The sequence below is a fragment of the Bidens hawaiensis genome, unplaced genomic scaffold (genome assembly GCF_021521415.1).
Source record: "Bidens hawaiensis isolate Kalapana, Puna unplaced genomic scaffold, B.hawaiensis_p1.1 tig00003241_1, whole genome shotgun sequence".
Classification (NCBI taxonomy): domain Eukaryota; kingdom Viridiplantae; phylum Streptophyta; class Magnoliopsida; order Asterales; family Asteraceae; genus Bidens; species Bidens hawaiensis.
In genome coordinates, this window is record NW_027491177.1 from 421272 (window position 1) to 443034 (window position 21763).

The following is a 21763-nucleotide window of genomic DNA, read 5'->3' on the forward strand; positions in this document are numbered from 1 at the left end:
GTATTTATAGTGCTAGGGTTACCACCGGTTGGGGCTTAACCTCGTTGGCTTCCTCCAATCGCACTGCGCCACATGTCCTCTGGGACACCTGGCGCTTTCTCGTTGGTTGTAATCACGTGGCAACACATGTGTCATGCTGAGTTGTCGACCTTTCATTTGGCAGCTGTCAACATCAGCATATTCTTACTCCTTAAAAAGATGCCTTCTGGAAGGTTGTCTGACGTGCACAATCAAGGTTGCCCTAATCCTGATTTGGATAAGGACGAGGTTGATTATGCGCACGTGTGATATGCGCCCATCCTGAGGATGCCCGAGGTCTTCTCTTTATTCTCACGCGCAGATATTTCATGCGCAGATGTGATATGCACGAGCATGTGATATGCGCCGCGCGCTGATGCGCTGCGCGCATATGTGATGCGCGAGCATATGTGTGCCTGGGCATATGATGCCTGAGCATGTTTTGTATGCGCCATGCGCATAGGTTTTTGGCTTTGTGCCTTCGTAATGTCTTTATCTTGTGGGTTGACCCGCCTTGCTCGGTGTTGAGGCGGGTACATACCTCTTCACTTTTCAAGTTAACTTTTTAATGATATATAATTCATTTTGGTTTTTGGAGTTTTTCTTTCCCTAGTTTCTGCTATGCCTTGCTTGATTCATATATATGCCTCCTTGCACTTGAAAATAAAAATCATTTAGATTGCACAAACGACTCGTGCAATATGCACAAACTTTGGTATATTTACTTTTTTGAAGAGAAAATTCATACAATTAATTGGTGGAGCAAATGAATTAAAGAGAGTTTATTTTATATGAGGTAAATTAATAAGATGGAAGTAATATGGTGGAGTTCAACTAAAGAATAGCAACAATTTTTTTTATTAATTGGTCCAAAAGAATTGAATGGCGCTCAAGTCTCAAAAACTAATTCTTCTAGCAATCGACTGAAAACATAAAAACAAGGGCGTGTTTTAAAAGGTCTAGATGGGCTTCAACGTTAGATTAATTGGGCCGCAACAGTTCCAAACCCTTTTTGATCTACCAGTTGGAATTCAAAAGAACTACACAGCTGAAATTGTTATTTTTCTTTTTCTACCAAGGAATAGTCTTTTCTTGTTTTCCCCGTGATCTTTTTGTTTTAACTTTGACGCATAATACTGGTTTTGTAGCAGCTAGCAGGAAGGAAACATGTAGTCATGTAGGCTTTATTCATAAACGGGACTAATCATCAGACTCTGAGGCTAATCTATAACACTAAACCCAGTTCCAAACAATAGGCTAACTGGGACTTACTTAGGCCAACGCACCTTCATCGAATGTTTCCGTTTAAATTGATTTTCGAAGAATGTTATCACATTTTCCATTAATGATATTTGTTTTAAAGCTATATTAACTAGTTTTCAGTTATATTTTTATCTTTCTTGATAAAATAAGTGTAATCTCATGTACATTGCACGTGATGACATTTTAGTATTTTTATCTCTTGAAAGTGAAAGAAGCGGCTTGTAAATTTGCAGTAAAATATTGAATCACATTTCCTATTTACAAAAGTTAAGAAAAAAATTTACAAAATCTATGTCAAAAAAAACCTCTCATTCACTCTCTAACTCTCAATCATCCCCAAATCAAAACTCTAAATTACAATATTCATCTCACCTCACTTGGATTATCTGATAGTCGGAGCTAGCATGAGATGAAATTGTTGTTGGAGATTGTCAATAGGTGTTCTCATCGAAGCGGCTAAGCGGTGGTGGCGGGTATGATTGTGGCGCCAGTGGTGTTGCCAACATGGTGGTGGCAGCAGTGGTCCCAAGCGGTACATGCCTAGGACATGCTCCCATTTAACAAAGAATGAAAAAATCAATGATGTAAATCACTAAAATCGAGACGAGTATCTAGATAAATGATAAGAGTTAAAAGATCATTTTCGAAAAGGATCTGTCTATAATTCGGGATAATCAAATGACTTATTCTAAGCATAAATATAATTTATTTATCACACACTTCAATAAACAATATAAAAAAATGCAATTCCATACACCGACTACTTTGTTTGACTCATGGTATCCGACTGTGGATGCTTCGGTCCAAAACAACCAGATTAGTACCGTCACAAAATACAAAATAACTTTACAAATACAATAACTTATATTCCCATTAACATCAAATAATAGTACAACAAATATACTTTCAAATACTTTATAGCTATAACACACTGTCACACCATTCTTGAATAAAATACTTTCTAAGCTCACCGACACAAGTTCAACTCGGTGCATTCTGTACCCGAACGACCAGAATATCAGTCCCGAAAGTATAACCTACTCACTCCAATGTTTCACGGGCTACTCGACAATGCACGAGTTCTTGAGTGAAATGGGCGCATTGACGACTTTGGTGGGTTTATAAAAAATGGCACACGACACCTTTTTGTGGAACTTAGGCTTCACTAATTTTCCTAGCACGTAAGCCTTGGCTTTAACAGTGAAGTTTAGGTTCAGTGGCACAGGTGCGGTTAGTTTACCGTTCTCACTGCTCCAATTCACGCCTCCACCATACAACGGGACACGAACACCTTGCACGTTCACGCTCACGAGTCGGTGACCCTTTCTTGATTGATAAAATTTCTTGACCTGCAAAGTGGTCAAATGCCTATGTGAGTTTGGATACATTTGGGTAATAATATTTTGAGAGTAAATTGAAATCGTCTCGATTTAAGTCCAAGATAAAGATTAGGTGGCTTACTGATCCTGTGGCCAAGGTTAGCTCGGTGTAGGCAAGATCTAGTGGTGTGGACGATACATGAACACCGAAGAACGTACCCCTGTTGCGAAAATTGAATCTGACTGTGGCGTTGAGTGTCACCATCTCTGTGGCTACTCCGGATGCATCTGCCCCAGCATTTACTACAAATTGATCAAATGCAATACTCTACAAAAAGAAACCAAATGCATCTTTAATTGGTGCACATTTTACAGTTGCTAAGTTTTAACATTAACAAAAAAACCAAAGCAGAGTTTTATTCGGTTCGGGTTATAACCTTAAGTGAAGAACCAAATCAGTTTTCGAATCGGTTATCCGTTTTACAAAATGCTGAATTTTGTTATTGTTTATTCAATCTGGGAATTGTAACCGTAACCGAATAACCAATTTCAATCAATACCCATATGAGATTAAGCAGTTATGAGACAAGACTGAAAGATTTGTTACCCTCATGGTGATGACTGGCTTTTGAGGTCTAGCAGCCCCCCACAAGACAAGACCAAAAAACGTAAACAAAACAAAGAAGCCAACAACAAAAGCCAAAACATAACATCTCCTAGGAATACCCCTCCGACCATCTTCATCGTACAGCCCTTCCTCCTCAATCGCATCAAACCCCTTCTCTCCTTTCGTATAACCTTGATGTTGTTGACTTCCTTTCCTGGACCCGGGTCGGACCGACCCGGAATATCTAGTGGACGAAGAGTTCCTTGACTGACGCCCGGGTGACCCGTTAGGACTCAGCACCGGCGTTGAATGGAATGAGTTGGTAGTCTTGCCGCCGTCATGTGAGTCGCGTGACGGACTTTGGACGTAGTAGACTGGCCGGTGAGGTGACCTTGTCGGTGATGAGGCTGTGAGGCTGGTGACCTCGGAATCTGTCTTTGCGTGCATTGATTGATATTATTATTGTATTGGTTTGGTTGGGAAGATTGGTTGATGTGAGAGTGTGGGTATTTGTGTGTTGGTGTCAGACTGAAAAAGAGCAAACAGATGCCACCGACTGGGAGGCTTGAGATTGACAGGAAGAAGAAGAAGAAGAAGAAAACATGTTATGTTTTATACTTTTATTATGTTATTGTTATTGGGGTTGGTTGATTTTCAGTGGACTTTAGTGGATTTGTTTATTGACACCACGGCACGTAGTAGGAAGGAAAAAGAAGCCGTGTTATTTAGAAATGTATCGTGTTACTTTTTTTCTAGAAAAAGGACCGTAAATAATAATGATAAGAACTACTATCGGAGCTCATAATTGTGGTTTGACACTTTGACCGGTTGTAGTGAGAGTGTATTTGTTAGAGCATCCACAACGGGGTGACTTGCCCGAGGTCCGAGTCCAGTTGGCAAGCTGCGGACTGATATCAACCGGACTTCACCGTTGTAGCTCCAAAGTCCGGTGAAATTGTCCGGCTCTGCAAACGTGAGAAGAACTGATAGATGTGGGCCCTTTATATATTAATCAATAAATAAAACAATTTTACACATTCCTAAATATTATCGATCGATGTAACCCTGAAAATCTATTTCAACTTTCAGGTTTTGATGTAATCGATTTGAAGGACACTAACCGTGTTTCGTTGGTTGTAGTTTTAGTTGAAGACGGACGGTTTGAATGGCGATGATCGGCGACGTCTCAGATCTAGAGTGAAAGAAAAGAAAAAGAAAACAGAAGAGAAAATAGGAAGTGGGGCGGTGGGTGACTAGGTGGTTAGTATTAATTAGGATATTTTTTTATTATTAAAAAATAAAATTCATTAGGTGGTTAACAAAATGATTTATCAGGTGATTAGAATTAAGTGGTTAATGTAATAATTAAATATATAATAAAAGTAATTCTATTTGATTAAATATAAAATGGTATGTGATGATGTGTCGATTTGTAGTGGTTTGTTGTGGAAAAAAAGTGGGTTTTTAAAAAAAAGTTTGAAAACTAATGTGACGGTAATGTGACGGTTTGTTAAAGTTTGTTGTTGTGGATGCTCTTATTTGATATATTGAAGGATTAATATATGTTATCACGTAAGGTTTAACCTAAATAGTGGAAGATGAAAAAAAAACTACTTGATTAACTAAACATGTCTAGAGTTAAACGGTAGCTTTAACTATAATATAAATTGACAAAAGGGGTATAAAAGGAAAATATTTGTTAGAAAACAAGAGCATTACTAAACTAATAAATTTATTAAAGTTCAATGGTAGAAACATAATTCGTTTAAAGGAATTGATCTTAATTATTTTTTAAATATGTTGGATCCAAAACCTTTTTTAATTCATTACGTCAATCGTCGTTTAAATAAATTACCTTATATATTTTGTTCGGTAGGGCGTACGACCGGCTTTGGTACTTACTGATAACGTTAATCTTGAATGTTGGAGATAAAGATCAAACGTGTTATAGATAATTCTTGGTGAATTTTTTATTGAGTATTTTATATTTAAATTAGAGATAATTATTAGTTTTAACTAATAAGGTTTTTTTGTTTGTTAAAATAGAGTTTGTGTTGGGTTTGGACTAGAATGAGTTTATTATAAATAGATTGTTCGGCTTATTTTATTTGTGTGTTTTCGTTGATTAATAATAAAAGGTGTCAAACAAGTTGTTCAATCTTGTGTTTGTGTGTTTGATCAAGGGTTTGATTTTCAACCCTTATCACTTAAATCTTCAAAGCCGGGCCAGATGATTATGGATTTACCAAAACTTGAGTGAAACAAACCAAACCACTATTGAATTTGAGCCTTTAAAACATGTAATGTTTACTATACATTAGAGCATTCTCATCCCATTCTTCATCCCTATCTCAATAGTTATACTAAAAAACATTACATTTCTCTCTCCTGTTCAATTAAATAATATTTTTATACATTTATCATTACAGTTTTCTCTCTCCTCTACTCACAACCAATCCAACAAATATTAAAAAATAAATATGGGCAAACAATGTTCTCCAAATGTTTTCTCAAATTTACAAAAAATCACTACATTTTTCTCTCTGCCCTATAATTTACACTCACAATTACTCACAACCTCACCCCATAATTTACAAACTCCCCACACATAATTATAGGAGATGGAATGTGAATGCTCTTAGACCAGTGAAACACGTTTAGGAATATGTAACATTTTATATGATGTTAAGGTAGAATAATATTACTACTGGTTGGTGTGCAAATTTTGTAGACCACCGACAAAGTGGAAGAAATAAAAATAGTATTTGTTAGGAGGTGCTAGCTGTTTCTCTCTCTTCTAATAATTGTTTACAATAACGTTAATCTAACTAATGTGCTCAATACAATTTGTACCAAATGTATTTTCCAAATGATTTTAAATAACATGCAGGTAGTTCCAAGAGTTAACTTGTGCCACTTTTAGTATTCAGCTAAAAAATAATGACTTAGATCACGGAGTATGTTCTCAAGCAATCTTAACATGAATTTTGGGTTCTTTGGTGAACTCTTAATGATTCCATTCCATTAAGAAACTATATTTGAATTAATCAAAAGGAGAGCTAGATTATATGCTTGGTTACACCTCTTAATGACTTATGAAGTCTCTTAATAATCATTAATAATCAAGTAAGACATCTAGTGATTTTTTCTTATGCCAATCAGGTTCCGTCATCAATGTTCCGACTTAACTTATGCTTAAAGCTTAAAAAAAACTTCATGTTATTTTTAAATTAGCACTGTTGCAGGTTAACTAGGCTATTAATTATATTGCTTTTAATTAGTTAAAACAACGATACTTGATTATTGGTTGATAATAATTACACAGTTATTAGTATTTGACTATTTACTAAGGTTTCATTTAGTTTCAATTATAAGAGATTGTAATTTGGGAAAATTTCCAAAATAGCCTCTTAATAGTGAGAGATTCTAATTTTGTCCTCCTAAAATCGTTTTTTCATATTTGGTTCTCTTTTAATGCATCGTCGGTGATGCTTTAGGTAGTCCTGCCGACGAGTTAGCTAACACATAGTCAGCGATATGCTAGGCCTCCAAACACATAGTCAATGATGTGTTAGGCCTCCAAACACATAATCAAAGATGTGTTAGCTATCCAAACATAAGGTTAAAGATGAGTTTAGCCTTTTGTTTTTTTTTAATATTATATTATTATAATGGTTTTCTTTTATAACATCTAACATATAATATATAAAGTTTTATATAATTTCGAATGTACCGCTAAGACATGTTCTTTTTTATCTACGGACCTATATAAAGATACTTAAAACCTAGCGGTGTTAAATTAATATCGAAATGTTCAATAAAATATGACCCGACATGGTTTTAATTTTTTTTATGTCAACATGTAGATAAAAATCACGTCTCAACGGTAAATTCAAAATTATATAAAACTTTATATATTAAAAGTTATGAAAGAAAACCAAATATAAGTAAAACTAGTTATGATAATATAATATTAAAACAAAACAAACAAAATGCTAAACACATCTTTAACCCTATGTTTGGATAGCTAACACATCTTTGACTATGTGTTTGGAGGCCTAACACTTCGTCGACTATATGTTAGCTAACTCGTCGGCGGGACTACCTAACACATCGCCGACGATGCGTTAGATAAGGGACAAATCCAGAAAAACTATTTTGAGAGGACAAATCTGAAATCTCTCACTATAAATGGTTTAGTTTGAGAATTTTCCCTTATAATTTCTGTGCTTTAATATAATTGTTTTTAGGGTGATACAACTTGGTTAAAAACAATACCAAATCCAATTTTAAGAAAATTACATAAACTTGTGCTCGATTAAAAAAATCACAAGACACATACCATTGCAGGTTTAAAAACATGGTCTTGTTTGTTGGAGGTGTGTGTGAATAACCACTAAACCAAAAAACACGAGATGTGTTTAAGACGTGTGTAAGACGTGATACCCAACATTTTTAGATGTGTGATTGTTTTGAAATGTACTATGTCGACAATTAACCGAAGTTAATCAAAACTGAAACATAACTGATTTATGGTTAACCGACTTTTCAATTATAGACTTATGATTATGGTTAAACATTATTCCACAACTAAACCTCGGTTATGTTTATAATTATGGTTATGGTTAAGCACTTGTCTCGTAACAACAAAACCGACTTTGCCTATCTCACATGCCCGGCCTAAAGTATTATTATCTCAAAAAATAGTTTGAATACGGACCCACTTACCCAGATCGGCTACCGTTTACCCAATTTCATTTTTGGCGCTAAAATTTTCTTCCCGCTAATTCACACATTTCATTCCCCCCATTTCCTTTATCAAAATCAAACCCTATCAAACCACACTCTCAGTCTCCATAGATCCACTCATCAAATCAAACACCCAAACATCAAAACATGACAGACGACAACCTGCGACAGAAGCGAAAAACACGAGGGTCAAACTCCGATAAGCGAGCAGAAGCTCTCAACAAACTCAAAACCCTAAGATCCGGCGGCGCCGCCGACACCACCGACCGTTACCAGATCAAACTCGCCGAACCTATATACGACACGGTCGACGAGGACGAGTACGAGAGTCTTGTCGCCAAACGGAAACAAGACTTCGGAGACTTTATTGTTGACGATGACGGCGTTGGGTACGCGGATAAAGGTGAGGAAGTTGATTGGACCGAGTCCGGTGTTGTTCCGTCGTCCGAAGACGAATTGGAAGGTGAAATGGAGAAGAAGAAGAAACCGAAGAAGCCGAAATCGGATAAAAAGGATGTTAAGAAACCTTCGTTTGAAGCTGCGGCTGCTTTGATGGGTAAGCAGAGGATATCGAATATGTTTACTTCTGCTGCCTTTAATAAAAATAAGCCCGCTGCGGTTTCGTGTGATAGTATTTTAGATGATGTGCTTGCGGAAATTACACCCGACGAGAGTGCGAAAGAGAAACGGAGGCAGATTAATAAAAGGGTTTTCCCGAATAATATTATTACCCCGTTTGGTGTTAATGTTAAGACCGAGCGAGAGCGTCCCGAGAGTCAGTCGGTTAATAATTTGGATAAAGTGGTTGAAGAGAAGGAAGTGGTTGAAAGATTTGAAATTGATAATGATTTGGATGTGATTGATAACAAGAATGAGGAGGTGAAGGATGAGAGTGAAGTGAAGGCGGAGTCGGTGACGGTGAAGGGGGCGGAAGTGTGGACGTTGAATGCGAAGGTGAAGGAGGAGAAGGATCCGACTTTTAGTGCGAGTGCGGGATTGGAGGCGGTTGTGAGTTTGGGTTTGAGTGAGGAGGTTGTTAATGGGTTGAGTTCGGATGGGAAGCATCCGTTTGTGGTGGATTCGGACGGGTCGCTTCCGTTTTATATGCTTGATGCTTATGAGGAGTTTTATGGTTCAAATGCTGGCAATATTTATTTGTTTGGGAAGGTACTTTTGGTTAATTTAATTTCTAGGTGTACCGTTTATTTATGCATGATGCTGGCAACACATTAGTTTTTTAATGAAATTGTATAGTGTGTTTCATTGCAGTCACTTGTTTCGTTCGTATTTAGTTAATGATTGAACACTCATATAGGCGCTTATATTAATTTGTCAACTATAGTTTGAATAACTGTGTTAACAAGGCTTTTAAATTTTCATGTGTCGTGCCTTTTTTATGTTAACCGGGGCATGCTGTATTGTTGCATTGCGTGCAAAGTTTCAGTAAGAGGCTATACGTAGACGATTATCATGGCTGTAAGTGAATAGTAGAAGCCTGTGTGTACTAATGTGATCTTCGCCTTTTATGGTTGAAACACGTTTGTAGTATCTCTTTCTTATTTGTTTGTTTACACCATAATGGTCTAACTATAAATCTAAATTGAATATCATTATTCATTATGCATTATGACACCTACTGTTTAACTTGATACTTGGTGATAATTGTAGACAAAAAGAATTGTTTGTAGTTAGTGAATGTTTGACATGAAGGATTGTTTTTTTAACCTTTTTTCTCTATGCTTGTTGCTTAAAAAATGATCTTGATCTCTGAAAGTTTTCGTTTCATTGAAGGTCAAAACAGGAAAAACGTATCAGAGCTGTTGCGTGGTTGTGAAGAATATGCAGAGATGCATATATGCTATCCCCAGTGGTTCTGTATTTAACGAGATTGACCTTTTGAAGCTTCAAGAATCAAAAGTATCACCTACGGTTTTTTTCACCAAGCTTCATGTAATATACCTTCATTTCATTCTTCTAAGTTACATAATCACATTACTTGTATTCTTAGTACTTGTCCCGTGAGGTTATTATTGATGCCTTTTTACTTTACTTTATTAGGAAATGGCATCTGAATTGAAGGCTGACTTGAGAATACGTTTGCTTGACCGAAATGTCTCAAACTTCAGCATGAAACCAGTGAAGGTCTGTTACTAGCCATATTAGATTTTAAGCTAAAGATTTGATGTTAATTTCAGCATGTGTTGTTTCTATTATTCAACCGTTTGTGATTTTTTTCAGAGGAGTTATGCATTTGAGAGATCTGACATAGAGCGCAAAGAAAGCTATGTACTTAAAATCAGTTATCCATTCAAGGTATTTCACACATTTCATGGAAAATATTTAGTCCCTGATTCTTATTTCTTTTCTTATATAGATTTTACTTAACATTTTATATGTTGAAACTGCAGGACGCACCACTTTCTGCGGATCTTAAGGGTAAGACCTTCTCTGCGTTGCTTGGAACACATACAAGGTATAAAAAGTTAGTTTTTTTTTAAATAATAAATCACTAGCAATATCAAGTTAGTTACAAAATATGTAGAATCTGAAAACCAATAATTGTGTTGCGTGCAGTGCCCTGGAGCTTTTTCTTATCAAAAGGAAGATTAAAGGACCATCATGGCTATCGATTTCAAAGTTTTCTAGCAGCTCCACTGCTCAGCGTGTAAGACTTTTATATTAAAAGCTTTTTATTACATTATCACTTTTTTTCATTATGATGACTTGATTACTTCTTGAACAGGTAAGCTGGTGCAAGTTTGAGGTTACTGTTGATTGCTCAAAAGACATCAAAGTCGCCAATAACCCAACAAACACGGGAGAGATTCCTCCTGTAGTTGTTACTGCAATCAATCTGAAAACTGTAGTAAACCAAAAACAAAATACAAATGAAATCGCATCTGCATCTGTCATTTGCTGTCACAGAGCCAAGGTACCTTATGCTATACATATATTCTGCTACTCAGTTTTGACATTTATTTATTTATTTATTTATATACTCATTTAATTGTATATCATGTGTTACCATGCAGATTGACACCCCTATGTTAGCCTCTGAATGGACAAGACCTGGAATGTTAAGCCATTTCACAGTTGTTCGTAAGCTTGAAGACGGTTTGTTTCCAATGGGATTTAACAAAGAAGCAGCCGATAGAAACTCAAAGGCCGGGTCAAACATCATTAGCATGGAAAGCAGGCAAGTTTTGTCTTGTAAGTGTTTTTCAATAAGTCCAGGTTTCAGTTCATTAATTGATGTTTTCTATCGGTTACATGTTTGCAGTGAAAGAGCTTTATTAAACCGGTTGATGATTGAGTTACACAAACTGGATAGTGATATTCTTGTTGGTCACAACATATCTGGATTTGATTTGGATGTTCTTCTTAACAGAGTGAAGGTTGAAATGTTAAATAAAGTTTATTTTATGCTTGGTTTAATGAATATTAACGATAACATGATATTGCAGGCTTGTAAAGTTCCTAGCAGCATGTGGTCAAAAATAGGACGGCTCAAGCGGTCTGAGATGCCTAGGTTAAATAAAGGAAGCACAGTTTTCGGGTCTGGAGCAAGTCCAGGAATTATGTCTTGCATTGCAGGGCGTCTTTTGTGTGATACCTTTTTGTGTTCTCGTGATCTGTTGAAGGAGGTATGAAGATTATGTTGGGTAGCATAGCAAGATGATGTTTTACTTTTACAGTTAAGTTTTAACAGATGAAATTTGTTTTTCAGGTTAGTTATTCATTGACAGAACTTGCAAAAACTCAGTTGAATAAGAAGCGAAAGGAGATTGCTCCACATGAAATTCCTGGCATGTTTCAAAATTCTCAAACCCTAATGGAACTTGTATGTCCTACTGTTTAATTTGGTCATATTTTTCTTTTTAATGTATTTTCAAAACATTAATAGTAATAATGTGGATTTTTTAGATTGAAATCGGGGAGACAGATGCATGGTTGTCAATGGAACTCATGTTTCATTTGAGTGTGCTTCCTCTCACACGTCAACTGACTAATATTAGTGGTAATCTTTGGGGAAAAACTCTTCAGGTACACCTGTTAAATATACACAATCAAAAACTCTTGCATTACATAAGCATTTGTTTATTTATATTTTTATGTAATTTGATTACAGGGTGCTAGAGCTCAAAGGGTTGAATATCTCTTATTGCATGCATTCCATGCTAAAAAGTTTATGTTACCGGACAAGTTTTATGCACCAAAGGAGAACAAAACAGCAAAAAGAAAGTCAGAGAGCTCTGAAGACAAAGCAATCGATGATTTGGGTGTGAACGATGAAACAGAAAACGAGCCTGCAAAATCCAAAAAAGGACCCGCGTATGCAGGTGGTTTGGTGTTGGAACCTAAAAAAGGTTTATATGATAAATATATTTTGCTTCTGGATTTCAACAGTTTATACCCTTCTATCATCCAGGTTAGTCAATAGTTTTGCATCCACTATACTTGTTACTTCCCAACTCTTCACACGTCTGCTGATCTAAACGTTATTTTTGTGTTTTTTTGTGTCTTTTATCAGGAGTATAATATCTGTTTTACAACAGTAGACCGATCTGAAGACGGTTTAGTTTCTTGCTTACCTTCTTCAAAAGCAACTGGAGTTTTACCTGAGGTAAACGAACATAACTGATTAGTAAAAGATTAAATGTGACTAAAAGGTAACTTATATGATGTTACTTTTTGTAGCTACTTAAAAATTTGGTTGAGAGAAGGAAAACTGTAAAACAGTGGTTGAAAAAGGAAACGGGTCTAAAGTACCAACAATATGATATACAACAGCAAGCACTCAAACTAACAGCAAATAGGTTTGTGTTTTTATTTGTGTTTATTATCATAATTTATCATTTTTTGAATCCTTGTTTTTCTCACTAGCTTCTTTTTTTACTTTGCATCAGTATGTATGGATGTTTGGGTTTTTCTAGTTCTCGGTTCTATGCAAAGCCGCTTGCAGAGCTTATAACACTACAAGTAAGAATGCTATAAGTTTTATTCTGAAATATGAAACGATCATAGGAATGCATATGTGATTATCAAATTATATATTATTTACAGGGGAGAGAGATTTTACAAAAGACTGTTGATCTTGTTCAGAACAATTTAAACTTGGAGGTGATTTATCTAGTATCAAAACATAGTTCGTTTCGTCTTTTTTATGGCTTGTTTTGTTTTTTAAAGTATGCTTCTTTTGGTTCCAGGTGATTTATGGTGATACTGATTCAATTATGATATACACTGGACTTGATGATATTACCAAAGCCAAAGCTATTGCAGGAAATGTCATCAAAGAGGTATTGTTTTAACTTGTATTAGATGCCACTGTTTTTTTTGTGAAATGATTCTTATTTCTGTTGAATGTTAGGTCAACAAGAGATACAAACGTTTAGAAATTGATCTTGATGGTTTATACAAGAGAATGCTGCTACTTAAGAAGAAGAAATATGCGGCTGTGAAGGAGCAATTAAGAGATGGGAAAGTCCACAAGGTACTTGATCATACACATTATTAATTTTTTATATTGTTTGTCGTAGCTCCTAAATGTTATGAAATCTGTAGGTTATAGAGCGAAAGGGTCTTGATATGGTTCGACGTGACTGGAGTTTGTTATCAAAGGAAACAGGAGATTACTGTTTGGAACAAATATTATCCGAGCTGTATGTCTAATTTGTTGCGACTATTTTTAATGCATTTACACTTTTTGAAACTTACAATGCATGAACTCTTATACTAACAGGTCTTGTGAGGAAGTTGTTGAGGCAACACACAACAAACTCAGGAAGGTATATTCATACACGTATAATATTTAGATAGAATATTGATTCATAACACTACAAATCTAATAATCTGTATAAGCAGGTACAAGAGGAGATGAGGAGTGGAGAAGTAGCACTGGAGAAATATATCATTACAAAAACGTTGACCAAACCACCTGAAGCATATCCAGACGCTAAAAGTCAACCTCATGTTGAAGTAAGACCACACAGTATCTTGTCTATTTGTCGTTTCCACCTTCTGTTTTTATGATTATTCATCCATTTGCCATACTGATACACAGGTGGCACTTAGGCTACGAAAACTAGGATACACTAGTGGTTGCTCTGTCGGCGATACGGTTCCTTATATAATTTGCTGTGAACAGGTTTGTAATAAAGGTTTACTCACTCTTGCATAAGCTTTCATCTGTCATTTTTATTTTAATATTTTATATGTTTATATCAACAGGGGAATGGTTCGAGTTCATCTGCAGGGATTGCTCAGCGTGCAAGACACCCTGATGAATTGACAAAGGATAATGAGAAATTGATGATTGACATTGATTACTATCTGGCACAACAGGTACCAAATAGATAACTTTTTATTTATACCTTCAACCTTATTATTATGTAGTTTCGGTTCTATCACTTATCAACCTTTTATGGTCAACTCAGATTCATCCAGTGGTATCGCGCCTGTGTGCATCAATCGAGGGTACAAGTCCGTCTGTGCTGGCTGATTGTTTAGGGCTTGATCCTACAAAGGTACATAACTGTTTTCTCTATAAGCTTTATATGGTCATTAGTAGCTATTAACAACACAATTGCCTCTTTCGTTTATGACTTATTTTCAGTTCCAAAGTAAATCGGTTGAAATTGCAAGCAACGATCATTCCAGCTCAATTATCTGTGTTACAGATGATGAAGAGAGGTAATCACTAATTTTCTTTTTCTGAATTCGTCTTTTGTTGGTGATAAGGGCATATTTGTAATTGTGCTTTGAATATGGTTTTAGGTACCGAGGTTGCGAGGCGTTAAGTTTGTCATGCCCTGGTTGCTCTGATACTTTTGACTGTCCATCCGTCTTCAGTTACATAAGAACATTAGTTCTTGAAAAACCATCAGACTTGCAAGATGAGTTACCCGACAGCAGTTTTTGGCAAAAGTTATGTTGCCCGAAATGTCAAGTGGAAGTCCCTCCAGTTTCAATAGCCAATCAGGTTAATTAATATCTTTAATAAATTAAACCTGATAATATTTGCATTACAATGTGAAGATGTGAAACTTAACTTTTATATTGTTTATCAGGTAAAAAGACGAGCCGATTCGTTCATATCAACATACTACAAATGTTCAATGACGGTATGCAAGATTTTCATATTTTAAAGATATGATTTTTGTACAAGATTTATAGTTTATTATCTGATCATTTATGGAATATATTCAGTGTGATGATGAAACCTGCAACTATACTACACGAAGCTTGAACCTGCGAGTCGTTGGGGACTCTGAGAGAGGAACTGTATGCCCAAATTACCCTCGATGCAATGGTCGTCTTGTGAGACAGGTTTCTCTCTCCCCTTTCATGTTTCAATCCAAAAAATACTTTTTGTTTATTTATATTTGTCATTGTTTTTAATACTGATATATAAACTTTACATTGACTAGTACTCTGAGGCAGCTATGTACAAACAACTCTCATACTTTTGCTATCTTTTGGATGCTCATCGGTGTGTTGACAAGGTAATTATGTTAAACGCGATTAAAGTTTGTTTTTATAGTATTATATCTGCATAGAGATTAATAACTTGTAAAATTACGTTGATCATGAATTTCAGGTCAAGGCCAAGTTTCGAGCTCCAGTTGAGAAAGAGGTTGCTAGAATTACACCTTTGGTTGAATTAGCTTTGAAGACAGCACAAAAGGTCAGGGACCGATGCGGTTATGGTTGGGTGAAACTCAATGATTTTCTTGTCACAATCTAATTACTTTGGATCAAATGTAATACAAAATACAAAGTCAAATATGTGTTTTCATTAATGGAAAATTTTATTCAATGTATTCAGATAAAAAATAAAAAATGTTGAAATGAATATGATGTCTGGTTTCTCTGCATACAATATCCATCCTTACTGCAGCTCCCCAACTGGCGCTTCGTTGAGCCATAGGAAATGAATGAACTCATATAACTTTGCGCTTACACTAACCTGTTTCAGTAAATTTAACAAGTCAAATTTCTGTTTAAAAACTTAAAAAATGTTTATATAAATCTATTTTATTTAATAGCAAATATAGCATACCTTGTAAGGTGTTGGATTCAATCTTCTCATGTGATCGGTACGCATTTGCTCCAGTTGTTTCATACAATGTTCTCTGATCTGCTCGAGTGTTGGTAGTTCTTCTCTTGCTTTGTCTTCAAATATTTATATACATTTTAATCATCCAAGTGATGTATCTATTATTTATTAAAAAAAGTTGAAATATTCAACTCGTACCTGCGCTTCCAGGCCAATAGCACTTCATAAGATCCTCAACATGTTGTGGCACCACATAAGCTCTCTTTGATTCACTAAACGGATGTCGACATAAAATCCTTTGCCCTACCTGTATTTAAACCAAGGGTGAGCAGAAAACCGAAAAACTGAATTATAAACAAATTAACTCAAAACCCCAAATCAAATTGAGAAACCAATAGTTTGTATATGATTTTTCTGATAACTGATTTATGGTTCTGCCATGGTTATAACTTATAAGTGTACATATACCTACATTAAAAGCAACAATTATATATTTCTTAAAATAATATATTTATATATAAAACTTTTGTTATAAATAAATTCTAAAACAGATACAAATTGAGGAGCTTACCTTTGGAGGCGGTTCATTTTCGCCCGACATTATGTCAACAAGAGCATACCCTTCTTTCCCATACAATCTAAACGACCGTTTCTTACATGGAATCGATACCTAAGACCAAAACATCCATTTATTATCCCAAATTCAAAAACACAAACGGAACACAAACTAATGATTCCAAACCTTTGAGATGTCTTCTGATAGCTTTATCCGTGGCTGATTATTAATCTCAACAAGCTTGAATACACAACCTAAAGCAGGTTGAGTAAAACATGTAACCAAATTGGTCCCAATCCCAAAAGAGTCAACCTCATGGCCCTGACAATATCAAGAAACCAGAATTTAATATAAATATAGAATTTTATAATTGTTATATTCATGATAAGTTGATAACTCACCTGTTTGTTTAAAGCATCTAAAGTTTCCTCATTAAGGTCATTACTAGCAGTAATATTGATCTTTCCAAAACCGGGAACATGAAATTCCTTTTCAACGGTTTGAAAAAACTTCCTGGATTCACATGACAGGTAAGCAAGGTCACCCGAGTCTAATCTAATGCCTTTTGCTTTATACCTGAATATAAAAACAGTAATCATCAAGCCAAAATATGACATTTTATTATTAATAACTTAAAAGACAAATACGTTACAAACACACCCCATATCATGTAGCGCTAGAGCAACTGCACAAAAATTAGGAATGCCACTCCTCATCACCTGATTGGATATAGCCATATTATGTAACCAATCAATGAAATTAATAACAATTATACATATGTAAATTGATTAAAAAAATGCTTGTACATCATATGTGTCCACAAGGGCTAGAAAGCTGTTGGGAAATGCGAGCGCATACGAAACAAAAGCTGCCAGCTCACTTTGATTAGTCTCCCCAAAAACACCCTCCGATGAGCTTAATCTCTGTAACACATGCAACATAATATATAAACAATGTATTGAAATATAACTATTTAAGTTTGTTAGGTCAAGTAAGAAATTATTTGTTTTAACACCTTGAGTTTGCCTAACCACATTTGTGTGAGGTCAACAAAATCCTTGCATACATTTGACCCATCTTGACTTTTAAGAGATCTCTTTGTAATCTCATCAGGTCCCTAAAGAAGTAAACATCAACAAATCGACTATTAATATAAGCGATAAAACACAAGGAAAAAAAATCATAATATGGTAATTTATATATGACACCAACCGTGAACGAGCTGACAAAAGCATGAGAATGGGTCCCACGAAGTGGAATTCCAAATAACTTTCCAGCTGCACAATTGCTATATAACACAGAAAATAAAATCAATATTGATTCACAATGTTTTAGAACATGTTGACTAATAAACGTGGTCAACACGATTACCTTGTTGCATCAAATCCGCCCATGTAGCAATACCTTGATGCCCCTACACCACCATCCGGGCCCTATGTATGAAATACAAAAAAATTATTAACGACAAAAACAATAACAATTATAATCAATTCTTAATATTAAAAATACACCTGTGCCCGCCGAAGGCCAAACTCGAGAAGAAGTTTGTTTTTCCCAGCAACAAAACGGTGTCTTGCAGCATTTGTAGTGACCAAAGAAGCAAAATTTATAAGATTCACAAAAGGAGTTTCCAATAGTTGAACCACCTGAAAAATAATAATATAAATATGTTAACGTTATAAAACAATTATCTTCCAGAATGAACATATAAACAAGTTTATAAAGACTCACAGCAACAGGGCCTTCAATCCTCATCAAGGGTACTTTCGGAAACACGACAGATCCCTCAGCAATAGCATACACTTCAACATTAGAACAGTCAATTCCTCCAAGATAGTCAAAGAAACCATCCTATACTCAACACGAAAAAGATTAGTAAATGACCCTTCTACCCTTTTTACCATTTTAACCATAATAACAATACTTACCTCACATCATCATCGTACTCAGTATATCCCACCAATAGCAATGCTATGGTAGGGTCTGAGGAGGGTAAGATGTAGACAGCCTTACCTCTATCCCATAGGGATAGAGAGGCTGCTTCCGGTGAGACCCCCGGCTCGATAGTAGTTTTGCATCAAGCCTTGGACATAAGGCACATAGCACTCAATCATCGGGACACCGGCTGATCGGTGCATGTGCCCTTGTCTTTCGGCTATCAACGCCACCACATGATGCCTGATTAACCTTCCGCCACTTTTAACGTTATTTTCACGAGATTAGTAAAATAACGTCAAAATTAGTGCAATTTTACTTTTGCCCACCCGAGGGTTCACACATATATACATTATATGCGCGCACCGCAAGCAAGGCGAATACTTACCTCACATGTGGGAGATAAACAATCTCTAACAAAAGCAATCTCTTCCTTTGATAATTTAAAATTAGCAATGAACCTTATGCACTCTTCCAAACCTGCAAAAACCGTGTATTCGCCCCCAAACGGGTTCCTTCGAAAATACAAATCAAACCTGAAATAAACTCACAATTATACAGAATCCAATTATGCATTACAAGATTTACAACTCATTAATAGCAATTACACATTATACATTTAACACAAAGGTGTGCATGGTTCGGTTTACGCCGATTTTATGCTAAAACCAAACTGAAAACCGAAGATTTTTGAAACTGTTCGGTTTCCGGTATTCGTCTTGGTTCGGTTTCAATTTTCGTCAATTTAGCTTGAAATGTTTAGGCTGAAAAAAAAAGTTGGCCCAAAATATTGAATTTAGGTATAAACCATTTTGTAAATAAAACTAATTGATTTTTCATATCTATTAAATTATTCTTATGAATTAGTTAAAATAAAAAATAAAAAAAATGAAAATATAGAAATCCGGTTCAGCTAACCTTTTTCGGTTTTTATTACATGCAAAACCAAAACCAAACCGTAAGTTTGTTTGTTTGTTTGTTTCAGATCGATATTTTCAGTTTCATGCACACACCTCACTCATCTAACATATCATATCATATCAGATAACCCTAATTAATTACCAATAAATTAACCCATAAATAAATTCTCCGTACACAATTAAACAAAACCAGATAAATGCAAATAAAGACAGAACATTAAACACACGAACAATACAAAACCAGAATAAATGAAATAAGAAATAACTAACACGGCACGATCGTTATGTTTGCCGGCTTTCCAATAAGCATAGGCCATGGTGAACTGATAAAGATCGGTCAGGAGTGGTGTAACCATTGGATTGGTGGGCCCGTTGATTGCCGGCATACGTTTACCATCTTTTACGCCGCCGTTAACCTTCCGTGTTGATTCCATTAATATTATTATATGTAATAATAAAAATGAATAATATTAATATATGTGAAGCTGGTGTGTGTGTATATATGTATGTTCGTAAAGTACGAGAAAAAGCGTTGTTTTGTTTTGAAGAAGAAGAAGAAGAAAGAATGAACTGGATTTGGAATTGAACCATATACCAAGGCAATAAATACATATATAAATCTATCTATGAATATATATTTATTTATTTACAAAGACAAAAGATCATATTTTATAAATATAAATACTTTTCTATAATTACGACATTACGTGTCTGTTTTTTTTTTATTTCTTTTACTAAAATAACTTGGTATATTTTTTAGGCATTGAAGAATCTTTAAATAAAAAAGGAAAATTTGTGGAAATCATCGAAAGTTTTATGATTAAGTGGTCAAGAAGTCAAGTATTAATAACGACTTAAATTAACCTGTGATTGTTACTTTTTCCTTCTCTTTTAATACAAGTCTAGCTATATTAGTTTTTTTAATCTGAGCTAGCTTTTATAAAGTGATTATTCTAACATAATTGAAACGGTCTGAATTCGTGTCAACTCACCGCCGCAACGCTTGGGACCTAGAATACTTGATTTTACCAATGCCTCGGGTTTTACCGATCGAATATATATCGCTTTGATATTCTTTTTTGTTTATATTGTGTCTTTTTACATTTGAATTTGACAAATTTGTTTTTTAGTTTTTAATGCTTGGTTTTACCAACATTTTCATACCGTTAGGAGCTACTGATAAAATTTTCGTCATAACGCTCGGTTTTTACCAACGTTTGTGTTTCGACGCTCGGTTTTTACCAACCGGATAAATGTTGTTTTTAAGTATTTTAACTTTTTACATGTTAATGTTTTTATTTCGACAAATTTAGTTTTTTGGTTTAATTATGGTTTTTACCAAGGATTTGGACCTTTTTATAGATGTTGGGGAAGCACTTCGGGCGGGGGATAAATGGTTATGTGGGAGGTGCATGACGTTGCATGCCCTTAGTAGGGGGTGCAAGCATGCTGATGGTGTCTATTCTTTTTCTGTGGATTCTGGAGATGCTAGAGAATTCATCGTTGGGATCCAGAAAGCTAATCGTGTGTCTGTGGATAGGGACCCAGGTCCATCTGTAGGAGTGGTTGGGGATGTATCCCTTTTGGAACGGGTTTTCTCCCTTCCCATTCAAACGGTTAAGAGCATCCCCCCAAGTTGTCGTTTGGCGTTTGCTCAGACTTTGGCATGCACTTTACGCAAGGTAGTGGATTCACCAGGCTCGATTGAGAATTGGGTCAAATTACTATTGTTGCCGCGTTGTACTTTAAGGGTGGTGAAACCTTCCACTAGGCAGGAACGCAGGTCAGGGAATCGAAAGTCTTTGCAATGTAGTAGCATTCAGCAAGCACTTGCGGTGTGGAAAGATGGATCTGGTTTTGCTGACTTGGTTCTTTTTCTCTTTGATAACGTGGGGGGAAACACTTTTTCTAAAAGAGAGGTGGGAGGGGAGGAGGGTTCTGAAAACAACTCAATATTAAACAATGTCTCAGGAAAGTCAGGGATGGTCATTTCACAGCTGCAGTCAAGGTATTATGCTCAAGTGGGGTTGCCCCTCTCGGAGATTCAACCATGAAAGCCCTCATTGATAAACACCCAGTGGTGCCGCCTCCATCCTTGCCTTCTAGCTCTGTCGCCCTGCCTACTCTCTCTGTGGATGGGGACTGTGTGCTTAGATGTATCCGATCATTTCCTAAAGGGACCTCATGCGGGAGAGACGGGATGCGGGCACAACACTTGTTGAACGCTCTTAGTGGTGAGGGATCAGTGACTTCCATGGGTCTGCTCTCAGCCATCACTGAAGTCGTCAACTTATGGCTAGGGGGTCTGTGCCCCAAGGTGCTTGCTGAGTTTATTGC

At 35.8% G+C, this 21763-nt stretch overlaps 3 protein-coding genes across 3 annotated transcripts; 1 reads left to right on the forward strand and 2 right to left on the reverse strand.

The window, feature by feature from the left end:
* Nucleotides 1–2130: 2130 nt before the first annotated feature.
* Nucleotides 2131–3791, reverse strand: LOC143622684 (uncharacterized). The gene is made up of 3 exons (XM_077093755.1): nt 3208–3791; nt 2743–2928; nt 2131–2630 (listed from the first exon to the last, which is right to left on the reverse strand). The coding sequence occupies exons 1-3, from the start codon at nt 3652–3654 to the stop codon at nt 2343–2345; spliced, it is 921 nt and encodes a 306-aa protein (XP_076949870.1). The 5' UTR covers nt 3655–3791; the 3' UTR covers nt 2131–2342.
* A 4120-nt stretch (nt 3792–7911) lies between these two features.
* LOC143622728 (DNA polymerase alpha catalytic subunit-like) lies at nt 7912–15823 on the forward strand. The gene is made up of 31 exons (XM_077093791.1): nt 7912–9123; nt 9748–9906; nt 10015–10098; nt 10195–10269; nt 10365–10429; nt 10531–10621; nt 10700–10888; nt 10989–11152; nt 11237–11351; nt 11421–11600; nt 11684–11797; nt 11881–12000; nt 12086–12385; nt 12488–12580; nt 12655–12773; nt 12864–12936; nt 13021–13077; nt 13164–13256; nt 13328–13450; nt 13522–13619; nt 13700–13745; nt 13822–13935; nt 14021–14104; nt 14188–14301; nt 14394–14483; nt 14573–14649; nt 14734–14938; nt 15027–15080; nt 15166–15285; nt 15387–15461; nt 15557–15823. The coding sequence occupies exons 1-31, from the start codon at nt 8104–8106 to the stop codon at nt 15701–15703; spliced, it is 4458 nt and encodes a 1485-aa protein (XP_076949906.1). The 5' UTR covers nt 7912–8103; the 3' UTR covers nt 15704–15823.
* On the reverse strand, nt 15718–19896 carry LOC143622727 (nicotinate phosphoribosyltransferase 1-like). The gene is made up of 15 exons (XM_077093790.1): nt 19697–19896; nt 18895–19042; nt 18303–18422; nt 18083–18217; nt 17943–18004; nt 17784–17859; nt 17587–17688; nt 17378–17494; nt 17232–17290; nt 16973–17147; nt 16758–16892; nt 16587–16685; nt 16214–16322; nt 16019–16131; nt 15718–15925 (listed from the first exon to the last, which is right to left on the reverse strand). Exons 1-15 carry the CDS (start codon nt 19858–19860, stop codon nt 15848–15850), a joined length of 1692 nt encoding a protein of 563 aa, XP_076949905.1. The 5' UTR covers nt 19861–19896; the 3' UTR covers nt 15718–15847.
* Nucleotides 19897–21763: the final 1867 nt, after the last annotated feature.

Bases quoted from the DNA above. Each gene is read 5' to 3' on its own strand.
- LOC143622684 (XM_077093755.1), bottom strand. From the start codon at position 3,654: ATGCACGCAAAGACAGATTCCGAGGTCACCAGCCTCACAGCCTCATCA. The intron at 2,929-3,207 runs GTAACAAATCTT...TTCTTTTTGTAG, and splicing joins AGCCAGTCATCACCATGAGG to AGTATTGCATTTGATCAATT. The intron at 2,631-2,742 runs GTAAGCCACCTA...ACCACTTTGCAG, and splicing joins TAACCTTGGCCACAGGATCA to GTCAAGAAATTTTATCAATC.
- LOC143622728 (XM_077093791.1), top strand. From the start codon at position 8,104: ATGACAGACGACAACCTGCGACAGAAGCGAAAAACACGAGGGTCAAAC. The intron at 10,099-10,194 runs GTCTGTTACTAG...GATTTTTTTCAG, and splicing joins TCAGCATGAAACCAGTGAAG to AGGAGTTATGCATTTGAGAG. The intron at 11,153-11,236 runs GCAAGTTTTGTC...ACATGTTTGCAG, and splicing joins ATCATTAGCATGGAAAGCAG to TGAAAGAGCTTTATTAAACC.
- LOC143622727 (XM_077093790.1), bottom strand. From the start codon at position 19,860: ATGGAATCAACACGGAAGGTTAACGGCGGCGTAAAAGATGGTAAACGT. The intron at 17,860-17,942 runs GTAATCGTGTTG...TGTGTTATATAG, and splicing joins GGCGGATTTGATGCAACAAG to CAATTGTGCAGCTGGAAAGT. The intron at 16,323-16,586 runs GTAAGCTCCTCA...GTTTAAATACAG, and splicing joins AAAATGAACCGCCTCCAAAG to GTAGGGCAAAGGATTTTATG.